Consider the following 18,189-nt stretch of genomic DNA (forward strand, 5'->3'; position numbering starts at 1 on the left):
AGGAGCTCAACAGCTAGGGGCTGTGCTCTGTTTCGGATTTGTGTTTTGTTTTCGGGGCAGAAAGCTGGTGTGATTTGAGCAAAACAGTTGGGCCTTGGAGGACTGATGAAGGGCCGGGTTTTAATTTTACATTTGAAGAAAGAGATTCTCCCTCTGGCTCAGCAGTGGAGGCAGAGCAGCAGCTGATGGTAGAAATGGAGATGGTTTTCCCCAGGAAACCACTGTCCTGTGGCTTCTAGGATGGGCTGTGACCTGGGAGCTATTTGCTTGTGGGCTTGAAAGCAGTAAAGGTGAGCTCCTGGGGGGCTGGGGGGGTGTGGGTGCTCAACCACAGCAGTTCCTGCATCTGTGTCTGTGAGTGTTGCCAAATGGGAGCTGACTGTCCACATGGTCAGCAAGGGGAGCAGTGGCCCTGGGGAGCCTTGCCCACACCAGGGACTGAGCTCGGGCACACAGGTGCTGGTGGGAGCTGGGGACATCCAGCTGCTCCCTGCGCTCCTGGGGAGGGGGACTTAGTCTTGGGAGTGTTCTGCAGTGAGCCAGCAGCAGGGCAGCCCTTTGTCCTCATCTCCATGGCCAGGCAGAGAGGACTGGAGGAGGATGGGGGCTCAGAGTGCAGCAGGAGGTCCTGGCTGAGCATCTGGGAGCACGGCCGGAGCAGAGGGGTCGAGGCAGAGGGGTCAGTGCTGAGCTGGAGGGCTTGGGGTGGAAGCGTCTGTGCCAGAATGGGTGGCTTGGGGTGGATGGCTTGGTACTGAGGCAGAAGGCTTGGTGCTGGGGCCGAGGGGTCGGTGCTGGGCCGGAGGGCAGAGGTTTGATGTCAGGGTGGAGGGTTTGGGGCGGAGGGCTCAGTTCTGGGATGCAAAGGCGGGGCAGAGGACTCGGTGCCGGGCCATGAAGCCGCCTTCCCGCTATTGTTCCCGGCGCTCCCGCCATCAGTGCGGCACGAGGCAGGTGCCGGCGGGAGCAGCGCCAGGGGCCGGGAATGCACCTCCCGGGGCCGGGAATGCACCTCCCGGGGCCGCCCCGCCGGGAAGGGGCGAGGAAGGGGCCGCTCCCGGCGGGGCCGCGGTCCCTGCGCCGCCCGCTCCATTTTCTGCCTCGCCTGTCAGGGAGACGCTCAGATGGCAGAGCCGCGCTCGGCCGCCTCGGGAGGGAGGTGGAGTCTGCCCGTCCTCCGCCCGCCCTCCCTCCATTGTCAGCGGCGGCGGCGGCGGCACCTGCTCGGGCCGCCGGCGGCCGGGATGCTCCTGCCCTTCCCGGCGGAGCGGGGACGGGGACGCTGCCGCAGCGCCGGGCCCGCGGCCGCAGCTCGGAGCCGCAGGGAGGAGATGCTGCTTGTGCCTGCCCGGCCCTGCTGCCGCCTCGGGAAATGAACATGAGTCTGCCAGGCCGCGTCTCCTGCTCCATGCTCAACTGCTTTGTAAGTGCTGCTTTTCATTCCCCTCCCCTCCTCCATGGAAGCGGGGCCGTAAGGCAGATGCTCTCTCCAGCATCCTCTGCCCTGGGTCTGCCCAGCTGGGCGTGGAGAGGGGGGATCCCCTTTCCTGGCTCCCGCCGGGCGACACGGTGGCCGGTCACTGCTGCCCTGCCCCGGTCCAAGGGCACGGCAGTCCCTGAGCAGCCCGAAGGCCCCGGCCACAGTGTGCCATGATGTGCCACGCAGGATGCGGCCGGTCCTTGCCTGGAGCTGGAAAATTACCGTGGAGAGCATCCGACCCCAGGGGAGCTCCGCTCCCGCCATGGCTGCGGCGCTCGCAGGGCGTGCAGGACCCCTCCTGTGCTGGTGCTGCTGTGCTGGGAGGGCGTCCCGAGCTCCGTGGCTTTTATACCTTCGGGGAGAGGAGTTTTCCTGCTCTGATGCCCCTTCTGCAGACCCACTGTCCACCCCTCCCCGGGGGACTTATGGCCAAATGGGCTCTGAGGGCTTCAGGCGGCTTGTGAGGAGCGCGGGGCCCTGAGCCCCCGCCCTGCCGGTCGCCGGGATGGGATGTGGCAGCAGGAGATGCTCAGCCTCCCGCCCGCCCTGCGCCGCAGGCGAGGCGGGACTCAAGGACACCCAGGCCGGTGGAGAGCTCGGGCTGCCCTGTTCCAGTTCCTGCTGCTCACTGGGATTTCTCTGCGAGCTGCAAAGTGGTGATGGGAGATCTCTGCTCCCCGGCTGCCGCACCGACACGGGCACACACCTTCCCTTTGTGCCTCGGCGTGGGAGCGAGTCTCTGGCAGGAGCTGTGCCCTGTGTCCAGTGGGGGTGAGGAGGGGCAGTGCCTTTCCCTCTAGCTGGGGTTGATGCTGAGTTTTACACCAGTTATAACAGCATGTGTGCAGGTTCCTTGGAGATGGGCTGGGGCGGGTCTGGTCACCCCCGTCTGAGGTCCAGGGAGCGCCTCAGGCCATGCTGTTCTTGTGGATGACAAGGCTTCAGCCCCTGTCACTAACACATGGGGATTCAGCATCATTTTATATGTTCCTGAGCCAGAAGGATTGGCATATCCTTTCTTCAGGTTAAAATTCAGATTCTGGCTTGGGTGGCATACCCAGAAAGATATTTCATGTTAAAATATTACTCAGTGCTTACAGAACAGAGCGTTTCCTGGTAAATGCTGGAGCCTAAAGAAGCTACAATTAGGAGGCATTCCGAAGAAAACATTTCCACACCAAATACATGTGGAGTTAACACCATCCTGGGCTCCCAGCAGCGAGCATCTGAGTGCTGCTCCTTCAGACAACACAGTGGTTTGACAAGGTCTGTGGGAGGGCTGGTGAAAATTGGCACTGACATTCATGCCAGAGCTCAAAGAGCGTTTGGACAACACTGTCAGGCACATAGTGGGATTATTGGGGTGTCCTGTGCAGGGCCAGGAGTTGGACTTGATCTTTGTGAGTCCCATCCAGCTCGGGTTAGTCTGTGATTCTACGAGTGACTGAAGATTCCCAGGTCCTAAACTGAGACACACACTCTGCTTGTCAAGGGTGGCGTGTTCAGGCTCTGTGTGTCCTCTCAGACCACCCTGAGGCCTCCATGAGCTTTCTGGGGCGTCCATCTGAGCAGTGTGGACACGTCCACTGGGGCTCAGTGCCCTGCTTGGGTGCTGGCACCAGTCAGTAATGCCTGCTGTGAACTGGGTGCACTGAGGTGCAGTTGTTGTTGGGTTACTTTTCCCACTTGGATATTCTCCTCAAGAAACTTCAGGCTCTTGCCAGATTTTTGTGGGCTGAAAGTGCAAATGAAAACTCCTCAAAGAAAGCAGTCCTTAAGAGGAGGAAGAGTTGGTTGAGGCTGGGCTGTAGATGGAAACCCTCTGTGTCATGCTGTGTCTGCCCTGGTACCAGGGGAACAGCTGACGTGACAAATTACTGTCACATCAGTCCCAGATCCTGTGCTGGCCAAGGTGCATCTGCTTGGCTTTCCAAACACCACTCAGCTGGAAGAGGCAGGACTTGGAGACCTGCTTTGGCCTTTTACTGTGCTGTGGGGACTCTGCAACAGACAGAGGAGCTGCTGGGGTCCAGAGGCACAACAGGCATTTCCATGCACAGGCATCTCCAGGCTCCTGGGGTTCTGAGAGTTTCCAGCAGCTTCAGTTTTTGGCTTTCACAGCACGTGCTGACTGGGACCTGTCTGACTGTGTGCTCTTGTTTGCAATGCAGGGTGAGGAGGGCCCTCCCAGTTTGGAGTACATCCAGGCCAAGGACTTGTTCCCCCCAAAGGAGCTCGTGAAGGAGGAGGAATCATTGCAGGTAAGGAAGTCAGAACACCCAGACAGCTTTGGGATGTGGCAGGCTGGGCTCTGCAGGGCAGCTCTCCAGCCCAGGACAGCCTGGAGGCCACGGGCTGGCCGGTGCCAAAGGTCACATTTGGAGCGGTGGGTCCTTCCACGTGTTGCCAGTCATTCCAAACGCACCATCCCTGCCTTCCCAGCCCTGCCAGGATGTGTACAGCACCTCCTGCCCCTGGGAAACGAGGCTGGAGCATGATGTGATGCACAGCCAGGCTGGGTGTTCCCTGTCCTCACCCGTGCTGGCAGTGAGGAACGTGACGCTGCCTGCGTGGCTCTGCAGCAGGGAGATGCTCCCTGGGACAGGGGATTAGCTCAGTTGGTTGGAGTGTGATGCTAATAGTGCCAAGGTTGCAGGTTCTATCCCAGTATGGGCTATTTGCTCAGGAGTTGGACTTGATGATCCTTGTGGGTCCCTTCCAGCTCAGAATATTCTGTCCTGTTGGAGCGGGGCCGTGCTTGGTGCAGTGACTGCACTGCCTGCTCTGGCCCTGGTACACGTTGCTCCTGGCATTTTCCTGCTGCCGAGTGGCTGGAAGGAGACACCTCCATATGGTGCCAGCCTCCTGCTGCAAGAAACCCTTGGAAGAGCCCCGGGTGCTTTGCTGCTGTGCAGCAAGGGCAGGAGCACAGCCCTCGGGGGTTTGGTGCTTCCTTTGCCATCATCCAGTGCTCATCGTCCTCCTCCTGGGGCTGGAGCCAGGCTCACCTTGTTCCCGCTGCTGCTGCAGTGTCTGAGGTTGTTCTGGGATCAGCATTGCCTTGGCAAAAGGTGCTGGGCAAAGCAAGGACTGAGAGGTGTTATCTTGAAGGAGCAACCATGGGCTGAGGAGTTGTTGGGTCAAGGCTGCAGGTCTGAGGCCTTTGGGGGGTGAAGCTGCTGAAATGACTCTGAGCTGAGGCTCCTGGAGAAGAACAGGCTCTGCTTTAAGTCTTCTGCATGGAGGACCATAAATCACCCCTCCAAGGGTAATTTCCCTGCAGTAAATTGTTATTTGAATGTAAAGTGAAGTGTCTAAGGCCAGGTTGGACGGGGCTTGGAGCAACCTGTGCTAGTGAAGGGTGTCCCTGCCCATGGCAGGGGGTTAGAACAAAATGAGCTTTAAGGTCCCTCCCAGCCCAAACCATTCCACAATTCTGTGATTCCAAAAGGATGCCAGTGGCTTGATAACAAGCTGTATTCAGGCACCTGCCAGTTTATTCCAGGATTTCCCTCTGTCAGTTCTTGCAGCCTTTCCATCCCTTTCTAATCTGTCTCCCTTCTGGTGCTGTGTGAAAGAGCCACGTAAGCAGAAGAAACACATGCCAGCTAAAAACAGCTCTGGCAAGCACGCAGAAATAAACTGCAGAAATAAATAGAGGATATTCTCTTCATGGCAAATAATTAATACTTTTAAAGGGTGTTCGGACACATGCCAGTCTAAGGTGGTTATTTTTGTACAAAGAAAGGAGAAGTTGTTTGTACAGTTGTCACTTGAAGTCTGAAATCCAGGAAATTCAGGTTTTTAGGCAGCACAAGCCTTAGAAACAAGTTAGAAATAAAGAGAAGGTGGTCTGACTTGCACTAATTACAGTGTAATGAACTGTACCATCAGCTGCCCTGTCTGGCAGGTTCCAGCTCTGGCTGAAATGATAAATCATCGTGACATTTTTTGCATAATTGGTTGCCGACATCACCTGGTGTAGGTGGCATTCAGGGAACAGGAGGAGCCTGATTAGCTAAGGACAAAGGGGCCTGGTGAATTTTAGGCTGTTCTGCCTTCTTTTTTTTTAATATAAGAAAAGTCAAACTTGACTGTCTGCCAGGATCCCACGTTTTAAAAATAGCTACGGCGTGTCCAGACTGATGGGGAGGGACACAGAGACACTTGATTATCTAGATATTTAACACTAAAAAAATTGAATTCAGGTGACTTTAGCTTTGTTGTGGATTAACCGGGACAAGCTTCCTCAGTCATACAAATAACTATACAGGGAGATTCCCTCTGCCTGGTTAGCAGAAACTGGGCACAACTTTGGTTCATTTGCTTACCTGGATGGTAAGTGGTGATGAGTCTCGCAGTGATGACCATTTAAGTGGTGCAGGATCACATAGGTGACACTGCCCTGGGGCAGGGAATTCTGATCCATCACAGAATCATTAAGGTTGGAAAAGCCCTCCAAGATCATCAGGTCCTGTGCCTGACCCCCAACTTTGTCCCCCAGTGCCACGTCCAGTCCTTCCTTGGACACCTCCAGGGATGGGGACTCCACCGCCTCCCTGGGCAGCCCCTTCCAGTGCTGCCCCCTGTCCCAGGGCTGGTTTGCCCTCTCCTAAGAGCAGGGATCATCAATCCCTCTACCCCAATGCACACCCTCACTGCCAGGTGTGCAGAGTGTGTGCTCACACCTCTCCTCCATAAGCATGATCCTTCAGGAGGTGCTCTGGAGGCATCCTTGGGAAGCAGATCCACGTGTGGGGCTGGGCAGTGGGTCCAGTGCTGTTCCATGCTGTTGTCAGCTCTCAGGGCATGAGGAATGCTGGGAATGGTTTCCCATGGGAGATGCACTGCAGAGGCAGTGGGAAGAGCGGCTCTGGGAATTCCAGTGCACGAGGATCTCCTTTTCTGTGGCTGGGGTATGTGCTGCCTGTGTGTGGGTGCTGACCCAGCGCTGTCTCCCTTGCAGGTGCCATTCACTGTGTTGCAGGGTGAGGGGGTGGAGTACCTGGGCCATGCCAACGACGCCGTGATCGCCATCTCCAACTACCGCCTGCACATCAAATTCAAGGATTCCGTGATCAACGTGAGTCTGGGTCCGGCACCTCTCGCGTGGTTTCAGTGTGGGGAGGGGTGGGAATAACCCTTTTCGGGGGGCTGTGGCATGGGAAGGTGCTTCTCAAAGAATACCAGGCCTGATGCTGCCTCTGGGCATGCCGTTGCTGTTCTGCTGCTGTACTGAGGCGTGAGGATGGGGTTTTCTTTTGGATACTAATTAGGCCTTTCCTTTGCTGTTGTCTTTAAATTCAAGCTTTAACCTCGGTGGTTTTAAGGCTGTTGAGGTCTCTTGCAGGCCAGTTTTAATGAGACTTCTCACCAACCCAGAGTCAGACAGTGGGAGCCTGAGGCTTTCTCCCACTGTCTCGACTTGCCACCTCTTACTGCAGCTGCTGTTGGGCTCAGTTACCTGTGTTTGGCTGGAAGTGCTTGAGTCAGTAACTGCCCCCGGTGGGAGATTACCCAGGGACAGAGCAGGAATCAGAACAGTAATCATGGAAGGAGCTGCACGCTGAGTCACGAAGCTGCAGAGCCCCGGGAGTGGGTTTGTGGTTCCCGGTGGCAGCTCGTGATTGCTGCTGGAGCCGTGACTGAGCGTGAGGGGCCCCAGGGGCAGGGCTGCTGGGGCTGCTGTCGTGCTGTGCCTTGTCAGGCCCTATATCTGTCCCTCCCCCACAGGTGCCTTTGAGGATGATGGAAAGCGTGGAGTGTCGGGATATGTTCCAGCTTCACATCGTCTGCAAGGACTCCAAAGTGATCAGGTACCTGCTGTGTTGCTGTGGGGTGGGTGCTGCTGCAGGCCCTGACCAGCTCTGGTGTCTCCCTCTGTGCTGCCGTGGGAATTGAGCCGTCCATGGCCACGGATGAATGTCCCCACTGAGGCTGATTTGCCTTTGTGCTCGCAGGTGCCATTTTTCCACCTTCAAGCAGTGCCAGGAGTGGCTGAAGAGGCTGACCCGAGCCATCGCCCGCCCTGCCAAGCCTGAGGACCTCTTTGCATTTGCCTACCACGCCTGGTGCTTGGGAGTCTGCGTGGATGAGGAGGATCAACATGCACATCTGTGCCGTCCCGGTGAGCTCCTCCCTGTCCCCTTCCTGCTCCTCTGCCCAGGAGCACTGCAGTGCAATTTAGCTGTTCATAAACCCTGTCTGGCTGTGTCTTGTGCTCTGCTGCAGCCATAGCCCAAATTCACCTTGCTGGCTCATCCTGAGTCCAGCTGATGGCTGGGTGCTGCAGGAGAACAAGCACAGTAAAAAGAATTACAGTTATAAATATAATAAGGAACATTCTGAGCCAGCACCACAGAAGCAGCTTTTCCCTTTCTCCTTGTGAAGGAAGAAAACATCCCATACTTTAGCACTCTCACCATGATGATTGAGAGCTCAGGCAGTCCTGTAAACATCATCAGCTTTGAGGCAGCCTAATTAATATGAGCCCATCTGCATCTCTTCTCCAACACCCAGAAATGCTCTGACATTCCCAAGATCAGGTCTGTGGAGAGCTCTGGCTTGTCCTTACACAGGCACAAATCAAATCCTTGAATCTGTAAAGAGAACACCAGAGCTGTGCTGGTGCCCTCGTGTGGCTTGGGAGTTTCCCTTCTCTGGGAACACAAGGTTCCCTTGCAGCTGCTTTGTCTTACTCATGATTAAGCTGTTCAAAAAGGGATTGAAATGAGTGAGAAACCTGGGTTTAGGCTTAAAAAATGTGCTGATCCTACAGGAGAGCAGCAGTAGCCTGAGTGAAATGTCCAAACAGAGGCTGGGATAGAGGGATGAGGTTCAATAGTAGAGCTGAAAGAGACACCAAAGAGAAGCTGGTAGAGAAAAGGTAAATTCTGTGTCCTTATCATGCCCCAAACACCAGCAATTGGGAGATATTTGCTGTCTTTCCTTTAGGGAAAGTAGTATTCTCAAGTATAAATAAACTCACCTGTGGAAGTTGTTGCTGCAGGATATGACTGAGGCAAAGAGCTTTGCAGTATTTATTTATTAGTAAGATTTGACGCTGGAGCAACAAAGGCATCCAGAATTCGTGAGGTGAGGCTAAAAATAAGAGAGCAAACCCTGAGTCAGCGTCTGAGAGCAGTCTGGAGGAAGGAACTGCCTGGGGTGGGTGCTCAGTACTCCTTGCCGTGGGGTTCCCAACATCCACTTTGGAAGCTGTCACTGGCAGAAGGGCAAAAGTGGACTAAATTAACTCCCCACACTCCCTCAGTGACATGGGGAGGCTGTTTCCATCCTGCTCTGTGCTCTGAGACGAAAAGTGATCTGACTTGACAAAATAAACAGAGGAACCCCTCTGAGGGACAAGTCTTTTTGGCTTCTGAAGCACCGTCCCTGCTGCCATCCAGCTGCCCTGGAGTTTCTCCTTGCCGTGGATGTGCTCCGAGAGCTGGAGCCCCTCTGCTCTGGAGACAGGCTGGGAGAGCTGGGGGTGTTTAGCCTGGAGAAGGGGTGACCTTAGAGCCCCTTCCAGTGGCTAAAGGGGTTTATAACAGGAGGAGAGGGACTTTTTGTGTTGGCAAAGAGTGACAAGATGGGGGGAGTGGTTTTAAACTACCAGAGGGATATTGGGAAGAAATTCTTTAATCAGTGTGGGGAGGCCCTGGCACAGGTTGCCCAGAGAAGCTGTGGCTGCCCCATCCCTGGAAATGTCCAAGGCCAGGTTGGACGGGGCTTGGAGCAACCTGGGCTGGTGGAAGGTGTCCCTGTTCACAGCCGGTGGTTGGAACTGTGTGATCTTTAGTGTCCCTCCCAACCCAAAGCAGTGTGGGATCCTCTCCAGCCTGGAGTAGTTGCCATGAACACGTTCAGATGCCCTCGGTGCTGTCAGTAAGTCCCTGTGCTCTGCTCTCCAGGAGACCACGTGAGGTACCGCTTTGAGATGGAGCTGGTGAGGATGGGCTTTGACTTGCAGAACGTCTGGCGCGTCTCTGACATCAACAACAATTACAAGTGAGTGTTTCACCACCAGGCTCTCCCCACTCTCCTCTTCCCTTACTTTCCCTTCCTCATCCTCGCGCAGAGCGGTGGGTGAGTCAAACTCCAGCTAATCCTCCTTCCTGGCCTCGACAACCCTCAGGCAGTTCAGTGTCTGAGCCAGATCCCTTTTCTTTCCGCCTTTCACATCATGGAATTGCAGAAGGAATACAGCCCAAATGTCAGAGCTGGCAGAGAGGGTAACTGCTGACTCGGGTGGTTTATAATGATGGGGCTCTAATTCCTCCTGGAAGACGTTTGGGAGTTTGGAGGATCCGTCCATCGTGGGTTTCTTTCTGGTCAGTTGTTGTCTGACATGACAAATGGTTTTCATACACTGGGGCAGCTGTTCAGCTTTGTGAGGAGCTGGGACTGAGCCAGTGGAGAGCTGTTGGGATGCTGGGGAGTCTGGGAATGAGCAAGGCTCGTTCAGTCAGAGCAGGAGAAGCTGGAGGGGTGATCTGCCTCCAGCTGCTGGGGGGGCATTCACAGAGGGGATGGACTGAAACCCTCCTGACAGGGGCATGTGACAGAGCAAGGGCCAACAGCCACAAAGTGCAGATTGGGAGGCTTGGAATGGACGTGAGAGGCAAAAAAAAGCCATTCCCCAGGACGTGGTGCTGGGCTGGGGCAGATCCCCAGGGAGAGGGGTTTCTCCATCATTAAGGTGTTTCCCATCTCACTGTTTCAGGTGAGCAGGGAGTTGGAGTGGGGATCTCTAGAAGGTCTTTCCCACCAGCACATCAGTGTTTGCAGCCAGTTTTTACTCCTGGGGGAGCCCAGGACTCTTGGAGAAGTACTGCTCCTCTCTTTGCAGCAGGTGGCATTAAGCCAGCAGGATTTTATTAAGCTTTGATGGACATATTCATTTGTGCATTCCCTATAATCCTTTCCTTGAAACCACTGGTATCCCTCAGTCTTTCAGCCCTCAGCCAGGAAAGTCATCCCTATCAGCTGTGGACTGGACAGTTCCAGGACACTGGTTTCTTTGGGAGTGCCTTGGAGACACTGGACTGGGAAAATGCTGGTGGAGTTTTGCAGTCTGCTGCCTGTTTCTCTCTTCCTTAAGAATGCAGAGATTTGGGGGGTGATTTACAGTTTCCCCTTTGTCCCCACTGACCACATCATTGCTTTGGAACTGTCCACATGACTTTGCATTTATGCAGTTTCTCCAAGGATGTCAAATAAAACTTGTTATCCTGAACTGCTTGGTTTTGGAGGGTCCCTGCTCTGGGTAGAGTGTCTGCATGTCTTTGAGAGCAGTCAGGCTTTCTCCCCTGTTAAATTTTGGGGTGTGGTTCCCTCTGACCATTTCAGAAAGCTCAGCTTCCATTTACCATCTGTGCCTCACTTCCTGGCCAGTAATCCACAGCCATTACCAACTTCTCTGAAGGCAGGTGTTTGATTTCCAACCCAACCAGGGAAGAAAGGACTTTGAAGCAAACCTCAGCAAGCCTGGCTTTGCTTCCCTCCACCTGCCTGAGTTCCTCCCTGGGGATGCTGGCAGGTCCCAGCCTCCTGCAGACATCCTGGGATCTCAAGGGTGGTGTAATTGCCTTGTGCAACTCAAACCAGTTCTCTCTTGCTGCTGGGGGAGTGTGTCTTTAAATCCTGCCTTGGCTTTTGATCATAACCACCTGCCTCTATTCACAAGGATCAGGTTACTTTTTAACTGTTTATAGTCCTTTTATCTTTTATTTCCCTGCATTGGCAAAACAGTGTTGTTAAAGACAGGATACTCCAAGGCAATGGCTTTGTTCCTTGTCTTTCAAGTCTGTTCCGAGATGTCCTTATCTGGGAACTATTATCTTCTTCCTGGAGACAGCCATCATAAAATGAGAGCAGTACAAGCTTATAACAACCACTCCTTCGGCCCTGATAAAAGTGTACAGTGATAATAAAATTATTACACGGGCTCTCCCTGGCTCCCACATCTCCAGGGATCTGTACACCCAGGGAAATGGGATCACTCCAGCATTGCCCATCTGGTGCACCCAGGCTGTCCAAGGGAGGAGTTGTTTCATGGCAGCCTTAGGTGGGTTTGGTACACACGTAGTTCCTTCAAAAAGGGGAAAAAAAAATCCACTTTTCCTCCTCTGTTGATGCTTGTTTTCAGGTTTCATCTTTTTACAGTGGTGCTTCTATTTGTTTTTGACTTTATGAGGAAAAAGCTGCCTGGAATTCCATGTTGCTGCTTTACCCAGCTAGTATTTCCTGCTTGTTTCTGGGTCTGCTCTTAATTAGTATTTTGTCTTATTTTTGTTACAATTCTCTATAGATTTTAATACTGTCCATACCATTGGAAATGGGATAATTAGTGTCCTTGATTGGATTTGTTGTAGGAGCATGTGAGCAATAAGTCTGTGAGGGCTGTTAGTGATAAACATGTGTGAAGGAAGAGCTCGGACAAGGCTCTGAGGCACATGGTGGGATTATTGGGGTGTCCTGTGCAGGGCCAGGAGTTGGATTCCATCCTTGTGGGTCCCTTCCAACTCAGGATATTCCATGATTCTGTGATTTCTCTCACCACCTTTGTGGTCAGAAGATGCTCCTTGTCTACAGGTGCCAATTTATGTGGCTGTGTTGTTCCAGCCCTTTTTCTGCCATCAAACCTCACAGTTCCAAGGATGTTTCCCTCAGTGGTCGGGCTCAGTGTGGTCCCAGAGTGTTCCAGGCCACCCCACCACAAGTGGTTCCCTTTAGGGCTCCCTCTGTGCTGAAAAATGGGTCTGGAGCACGAGTCTGAGGAGGAGGAGCTGGGAGGGCTCAGCCTGGAGAAAAGGAGGCTCAGGGGGGACCTTCTCACTCTCTCCAACTCCCTGACAGGAGGGAGGAGCCAGGGGGCAGTCGGGCTCTGTTCCCTGGGAACAAGGGACAGGACAAGAGGAAACAGCCTGAAGTTGCACCAGGGGAGGTTTAGGTTGGATAGTGGGGGAAATTTCTTCATGGAAAGGACTGTCAAGCACTGGAACAGGCTGCCCAGGGAGGTGGTAAACTCCCCATCCCTGGAAATGTTCAAAAAATGTATGGATGTGGTACTTGAGGACATGGATTAGTGGTGAACGTGGTGTTGGTGCTGGTTTGGTGGTTGGACTTGTTAATCTTGGAGGTCTTTTCCAACCTAAACAATCCTATGCTTCAATGTTTAAATAACCATCATATCTGTCAGCTCTCCCCTCACCCTTTTCATTGTTACCGTCATGGGATCATTATCCCCTCTGAAAGTATTGTTAAACCTACTGAGTGATAAATGCTGTGACAAAGTGATTTTTCAGTTATTCTGCTTTGCAGCAGTTTAGGCCCAAAATAAGAGAGTCAGGGACTTCTGTATAATTTGTCTGGGAGCACCAAGAAGCACCCGGTCGTGTCCGAGAATGTCACCTTTGTCTCGGGCACTGTCGTGACACTTGTGTGTTCTGTGTGGGAGCAACACAAGTCTCCCACAGGAATCTCTGGATGTCATTCCTGTCGCTCCAGGGGTTGGTAGTGTAGCCTCAGTGCTGCCCTGTTTCTGTTTAGGCTTGGGATTTGATCCATGCACACTCTGGAGGATGCTGGTAGCTCTGAGCCTCACACTTTTGCCCTCCCATTTCCCTGGAACATGCCCACACCGTGTTCACAAGCTCAGCCTGTGCAAAGCTTCTACTCTGAAATTTAGGGTGCCACTAATTTTCTTCCTTGTATCAAGTTTATAAGATGCTGTTAAGCCAGCATAGTTACTTATCCTGGCTTTTCACTTCCTCTATGGTATTTTTTGGGAATTCTAGCCTAGAGACACGTCTGCTTGTGTTGACCTCATTGCCTGTTTCTATGCACCCTGCTTAAATTTGGCTTAACTTCTTAAGGCAGTCCTGTTTCATTACCTGAATTTTATTGATTTCTGTCTTACTGTTTTCCCAAGTTTTAGTGCCTTAACTCTTGGAATGCTCCTGAGCCTCTCCTGGCCTGCCTCTCCCCAGTTTGTAGTGTAACACACCACCCTTAATGTTTCATTTGAGGTGCCAGGGCGCTGATTCTGTTTGCATTTCAATTAAGCCCATTTTTGTATAGACTCATCTATTCCAAAAGTTCCTCCAGACCTCACCAGGTGCTATCCCTTTCCACATTCCTGCATCCTCAGTCACGCTCCAGTGCTTCTTTAATTTCCTGTCCAACTTTACACATGGAATCTGAGGCATTTCAGAGATGTCCAAGCCTAGACATCCTACCACAGACGTCCTGCTCTTCACCTTCTTACCTGACAGCTTTAATTTTGCTTCCTGGATTCCTCACCCTGTTGTTTTTATCCCTTACCCAGCCTTGCTTTCTGCCTGGGGCTTTCAGAGGAGCTGTCTAGACACTGAAGTGCCTTTTTGCACTGTGGCAGGCAGTTCTTCACTAGCATCACAAACTAATTAATAGTATATCATGACTTTTGCCATCAGCTGGGATATCCTGGGCTCAGGAACACCAGCCCACCCTCTGGAGCTTGCTGGCTGGATAGTTTCACCCCTTTCACCTTGCTCCCCATCTGCCCTGAAACATTCCTGCTAAATGATGTGGGTTATAGCCTAGAGCTGGAGCTGCTCTTTGATGTTCCTTGCCATGTACCCACCTGTGTCAGCCTGGGCCGTGGGGGCTCAGCTGGTCCAGCTTCCAGGCACTGCTGTGTCTGAGCCTGCCCTCAGCCTGTGCTGTGAGCACCAGGGGCAGGGCAGGAGCTGCAGGAGCCAGGAAGCTCCTCCTGCACTCCGGGAATTTTGTGTGTGCTTCATGGAATCCCAGAATGGTTTGGGTTGGAAGGGACCTTAATGCTCATCTCATCCCACCCTGTGCCATGGGCAGGGACACCTTCCACTAGACCAGATTGCTCTAGCCTGGCCTTGGACACTTCCAGGGCTGGGGCAGCCACAGCTTCTCTGGGCAACCTGTGCCAGGGCCTCACCACCCTCACAGGGAAGAATTCCTTCCCAATATCCCATCTAACCCTGCCCTCTGGCAGTGCTCTCTTCTCTCTCTGTTCTCCTCTCACTGCTGGTACATGTTCAGTTGCCTATTAGGAATCTGATTTCTGGCACCCCACCAGACAAGGTATTATTTAGATCTCCCTCCTGTCATTTTATTTGCATACACCCAGCCCCCATTACCATCTTTCTGGGCAGAGCTGTGTCTTCCTCACAGAGAAATGTGTCAAGGTGACCTGTGTTCTGCAGGTCATCGTTTACCAGAAGCTCTGTGTGTACCCGGGTTTGCACCTGCTGCAAGAAAACCAAAGCCCCACAGACATTACTGACTGTTCCACTAAACCCTTCTGAACCCACATTCTTCAATCCAGAGGATGTTCCAAAGGCACCCTTGGGAAGTACTGGGATACTTAGTATGGGCCTGGAGGTGAGGCCTGAGGTGAGAAGAAGTTGTCTCAGTTCCTCACAGCACTTTTTGAGTCACTTTTTCCATGTTGAGGCTGTACTGAGACAGAGATGAAGAGCCAAAGTCCTGCATGTTGAGTTTGGAGAAATGTGAGCTGCTCTGGGGTAGATTTTTGACTGCCCAGTCCTCATCTTGCCTTCGTGCTTTCTTTTTTCCAGGCTTTGTTCCAGTTATCCCCAGAAGCTGCTGGTCCCCGTCTGGATCACTGATAAGGAACTGGAGAACGTGGCTTCATTCAGGTCATGGAAAAGGATCCCTGTGGTGGTTTACAGGTAAATACAAACCCAAAGCTGTGCTCTCCCCCAAACCCACGTGGTCCTGCACAGGGTTGGGCAGCCAGGTGAGCTCCACAGGGCTGAGGAGCAAGGGGTGACAGCGAGAACTGGGCATTCCTTTTGCCTGCCACCTGAGAATGTGAGGAAAAGGTTCTTCCCCCAGAGGCTGGTTGGGCACTGCCCAGGCTCCCCAGGGCAGTGGGCACAGCCCCAAGGCTGCCAGAGCTCAGGGAGGGTTTGGACAATGCTCTCAGGGGCAGGGTGGGATTGTTGGCATGTCCTGAGAAGGGCCAGGAGTTGCACTGGATGATCCTTGTGGGTCCCTCCCAGCTCAGGATATTTCATGATTCTGTGAAATATTCCCTGGCCAGCCTTCCAGAAATAATCCATAGAGTGGGATGTAGGAGGCCAGGCGAATGGAGCAGAGCTTTGCAGGGTAGGGGGTGGTCTCTCCCTAACTTGTCTCCTGGGAGACTGATGTGTTTGAAGCCAGCCAGGTTTGAAGGTGCACCCAGCCAGATGTACCTGTTGTAAAATGTACAGCCTTAGACTCTGTGTTAGCAGTCACCAAATCCCAGTAGAAAAAAACTTTAAAATATCACAACTGCACAGCAGAGGAAAGTACAAAAGTCAGGAAGCAAGCCCAGTGAATTTACAGATGCCTTAACTCTGCATCCTCACGTTTCATGGCTTGGTAAATGCTGGCAAAACACCGTGTGTTGCTTCTAGAACTCAGTTGTGCAGTAGAGTAAGAATGAGCAGAGCTTATCTCAGGGAGCCTGTCCCTCCTTGGAGCCAAGTCAGCTAAGAACTTAATTGTATTTGTGATTCCTTTTGCTAAAAATGGCCTGGCTCTGGAGCCTGTCCCAGTGTGCCTCCCCACCCGAGGGCAAAGCCATGTCTTTTTCCTACTCCAACAATTATTTTGTTCCTTGCTTTATATCTCTGTAATGGTACCCAGTAATTTACAGGCTGAGCTGCAACCTTTTGCAGCCTGGGATCAGATTAGAAGACGCTGACAGGGGATGTGACAAGATGGGACAAGTGCTTGCCCGTATGTGTCTCGCATTTTCCTGCACTTTTTTTAGCATTTGCCCTCAAGATTGAAGTGTTTTGTCCAGGAGGGTCTGTGAGGGCCATGGCTGCTTCTGCAGTGCCTTGTGCTGTGTGGAAGGGGAAGAAAGGAAAAGCCTCACACTCAGCTCCTCCTCCTCACTTGGCGTTCAGGAGAGACTGAATCCTGCATCCCAGGGACTGTTGGATGGACCTAAGAGCTTTTGGGAGCAAGGCTGAACTCACTATGTGACAGTCACATCTGTAAAACATGTCACCAAAGGTTCCACATCATCAGGTTTCTTTGAAAAAGTCCAATTTAAGCAGAGCAGAAATTTGAGTCTCCACCTCAGCCCTCAGTGAGATGCACAGGAGAGATGCAGCAGCCTCTGGGCACAGGGCACTTCTAAATCAAGGCAGAGGATGCAATTAATTATTTAGCTGAGTGCAGAGGCAGACGGGCACGGCATGGCAGCCTCTGCTCAGCATGGCTCTGTCTGCACAGCCACCTTGAGGAGACCTTGGCAGCAGGAGAGATCCCAACACTTGGCATCACCTGTGCCTGTGGTGCCCTGGCTGCCAGGGAGGCAGCGGGTGGAACAGTGGGCACTGCTGCAGCCCCGTGGCTGAGCACTCGCTCTCGGGCTCTCAGATGGTGTCAGAATTTCAGATCATGCCACAGTTTCAGATCATGCCACAGTTTCAGATCATGCCACAGTTTCACATCATGCCAGAATTTCAGATCACGTCACAGTGAGATGGGAGTTTAATCCAGAGATCTGGGAAATGGAAGCACTTGCACACACGCAGCTCAGTTGGGAACCTTTAAGCTCAGCTCAGTAAACCCTCTCCAGGCTCTTTCTTGTGTTTTAAGCCAAGCTGCTCTTTGTGTTGTGGATGAGCACTCCCATGGCGGGGAAATAACAGAGAGAGGGCTTGGGAGATCACAGACTCATGGAATGGTTTGGCTTGGAATGTACCTTAAAGATAATCTACTTCCAACCGCCCCGCCACCTTCCACTAAACCAGATATTAATTAATCTGTTCTGGATGATTGTTGTGGCTTACATGGCATGTGCTGACAGTATCAGATGTGCTCTAGCCTTGTGATTGGAATGAATCTGAGAGGAAAAGCTCAACTGATAAACTACAAAGGCACTTCATGCTCCAGCTTTGGATGTTGAAAGGGTCTTGAGTCATTAAAACTAAACTGAAGTCGCTGAAGAATAATTCGCTCCACATAAGTTAAAACATTCCAGCACCTTCTGCCATTCCAGTTTCAAGAAAGGAGCTTTTTCCTTTGAGGAAAACCTCCTCAAAAATCCCAAGTAAGAAAAGCCCTGAAATGCTTGCTGTGCTCATACTGGGGAGATGTGCAGGTGAAGGCAGAGTCGGGCTGTGGGTGCTGCCCTGTCCTGGGTAGCTCATGGCAAACTCAGCTGTGGTTTTGGTTCCTCCACTGGCACCTGCTGTACTTTCTGCTCGCTGGTGGCCTCACACTCATCAGTGCTGCCACATTTCCTCATGTTTTTGGCAGGTCAGCTGTGTCCCTTGAAAGTCCCCAGCAGCTGTTGGAGCGCTCAGAGGTTTGTGCTCCCGAGACGTTTTCCGAGTTTAACGCGACTCTGGCTCTGTCACAGCATTGCCTGGATCCGGCTGCCCCACACGGCTGCACTCCTGTGCCTTCCATCCCAAAACAGTGTCCTTGCATCCAAACAGCCTGCTGGGAGCAGTCCCTGGCACGGCACCTGCCTTTCCCAAAACATGCTCTGGGAAAGTGCTGGTTGGCACAGGCTGGGGACTGTGGGTGGCTCACAAACAGGCTTGGAGATCACAGCCCGGTGCTTAAGTCCACACCTTGGCTCTGGTTCATTTACTACTATAAACAAAGCCTTTGCTGCTGTCTGTGTTATCCATCCCTGAGTGATCCTGAAG

The 18,189-nt window shown here is 52.8% G+C and overlaps 1 protein-coding gene across 4 annotated transcripts in view; it reads left to right on the plus strand.

Moving 5' to 3' along the window:
- MTMR4 (myotubularin related protein 4) overlaps nt 1–18,189 on the plus strand; it is a 57,542-nt gene that overhangs the window by 27,674 nt on the left and 11,679 nt on the right. For 3 of the 4 annotated variants that reach the window (XM_032707535.1, XM_032707537.1, XM_032707536.1), the window contains exons 3-8: nt 3,652–3,741; nt 6,447–6,563; nt 7,214–7,296; nt 7,441–7,607; nt 9,397–9,493; nt 15,085–15,198. In XM_032707535.1, the coding sequence (XP_032563426.1) occupies nt 3,652–3,741; nt 6,447–6,563; nt 7,214–7,296; nt 7,441–7,607; nt 9,397–9,493; nt 15,085–15,198 (668 nt within the window). Of the gene's footprint in view, nt 1–1,285; nt 1,424–3,651; nt 3,742–6,446; nt 6,564–7,213; nt 7,297–7,440; nt 7,608–9,396; nt 9,494–15,084; nt 15,199–18,189 lie in introns of those variants that run through there. The other variant, XM_032707538.1, reaches the window with a different exon arrangement.

This window comes from Chiroxiphia lanceolata, chromosome 20, assembly GCF_009829145.1.
Source record: "Chiroxiphia lanceolata isolate bChiLan1 chromosome 20, bChiLan1.pri, whole genome shotgun sequence".
Lineage (NCBI taxonomy): Eukaryota > Metazoa > Chordata > Aves > Passeriformes > Pipridae > Chiroxiphia > Chiroxiphia lanceolata.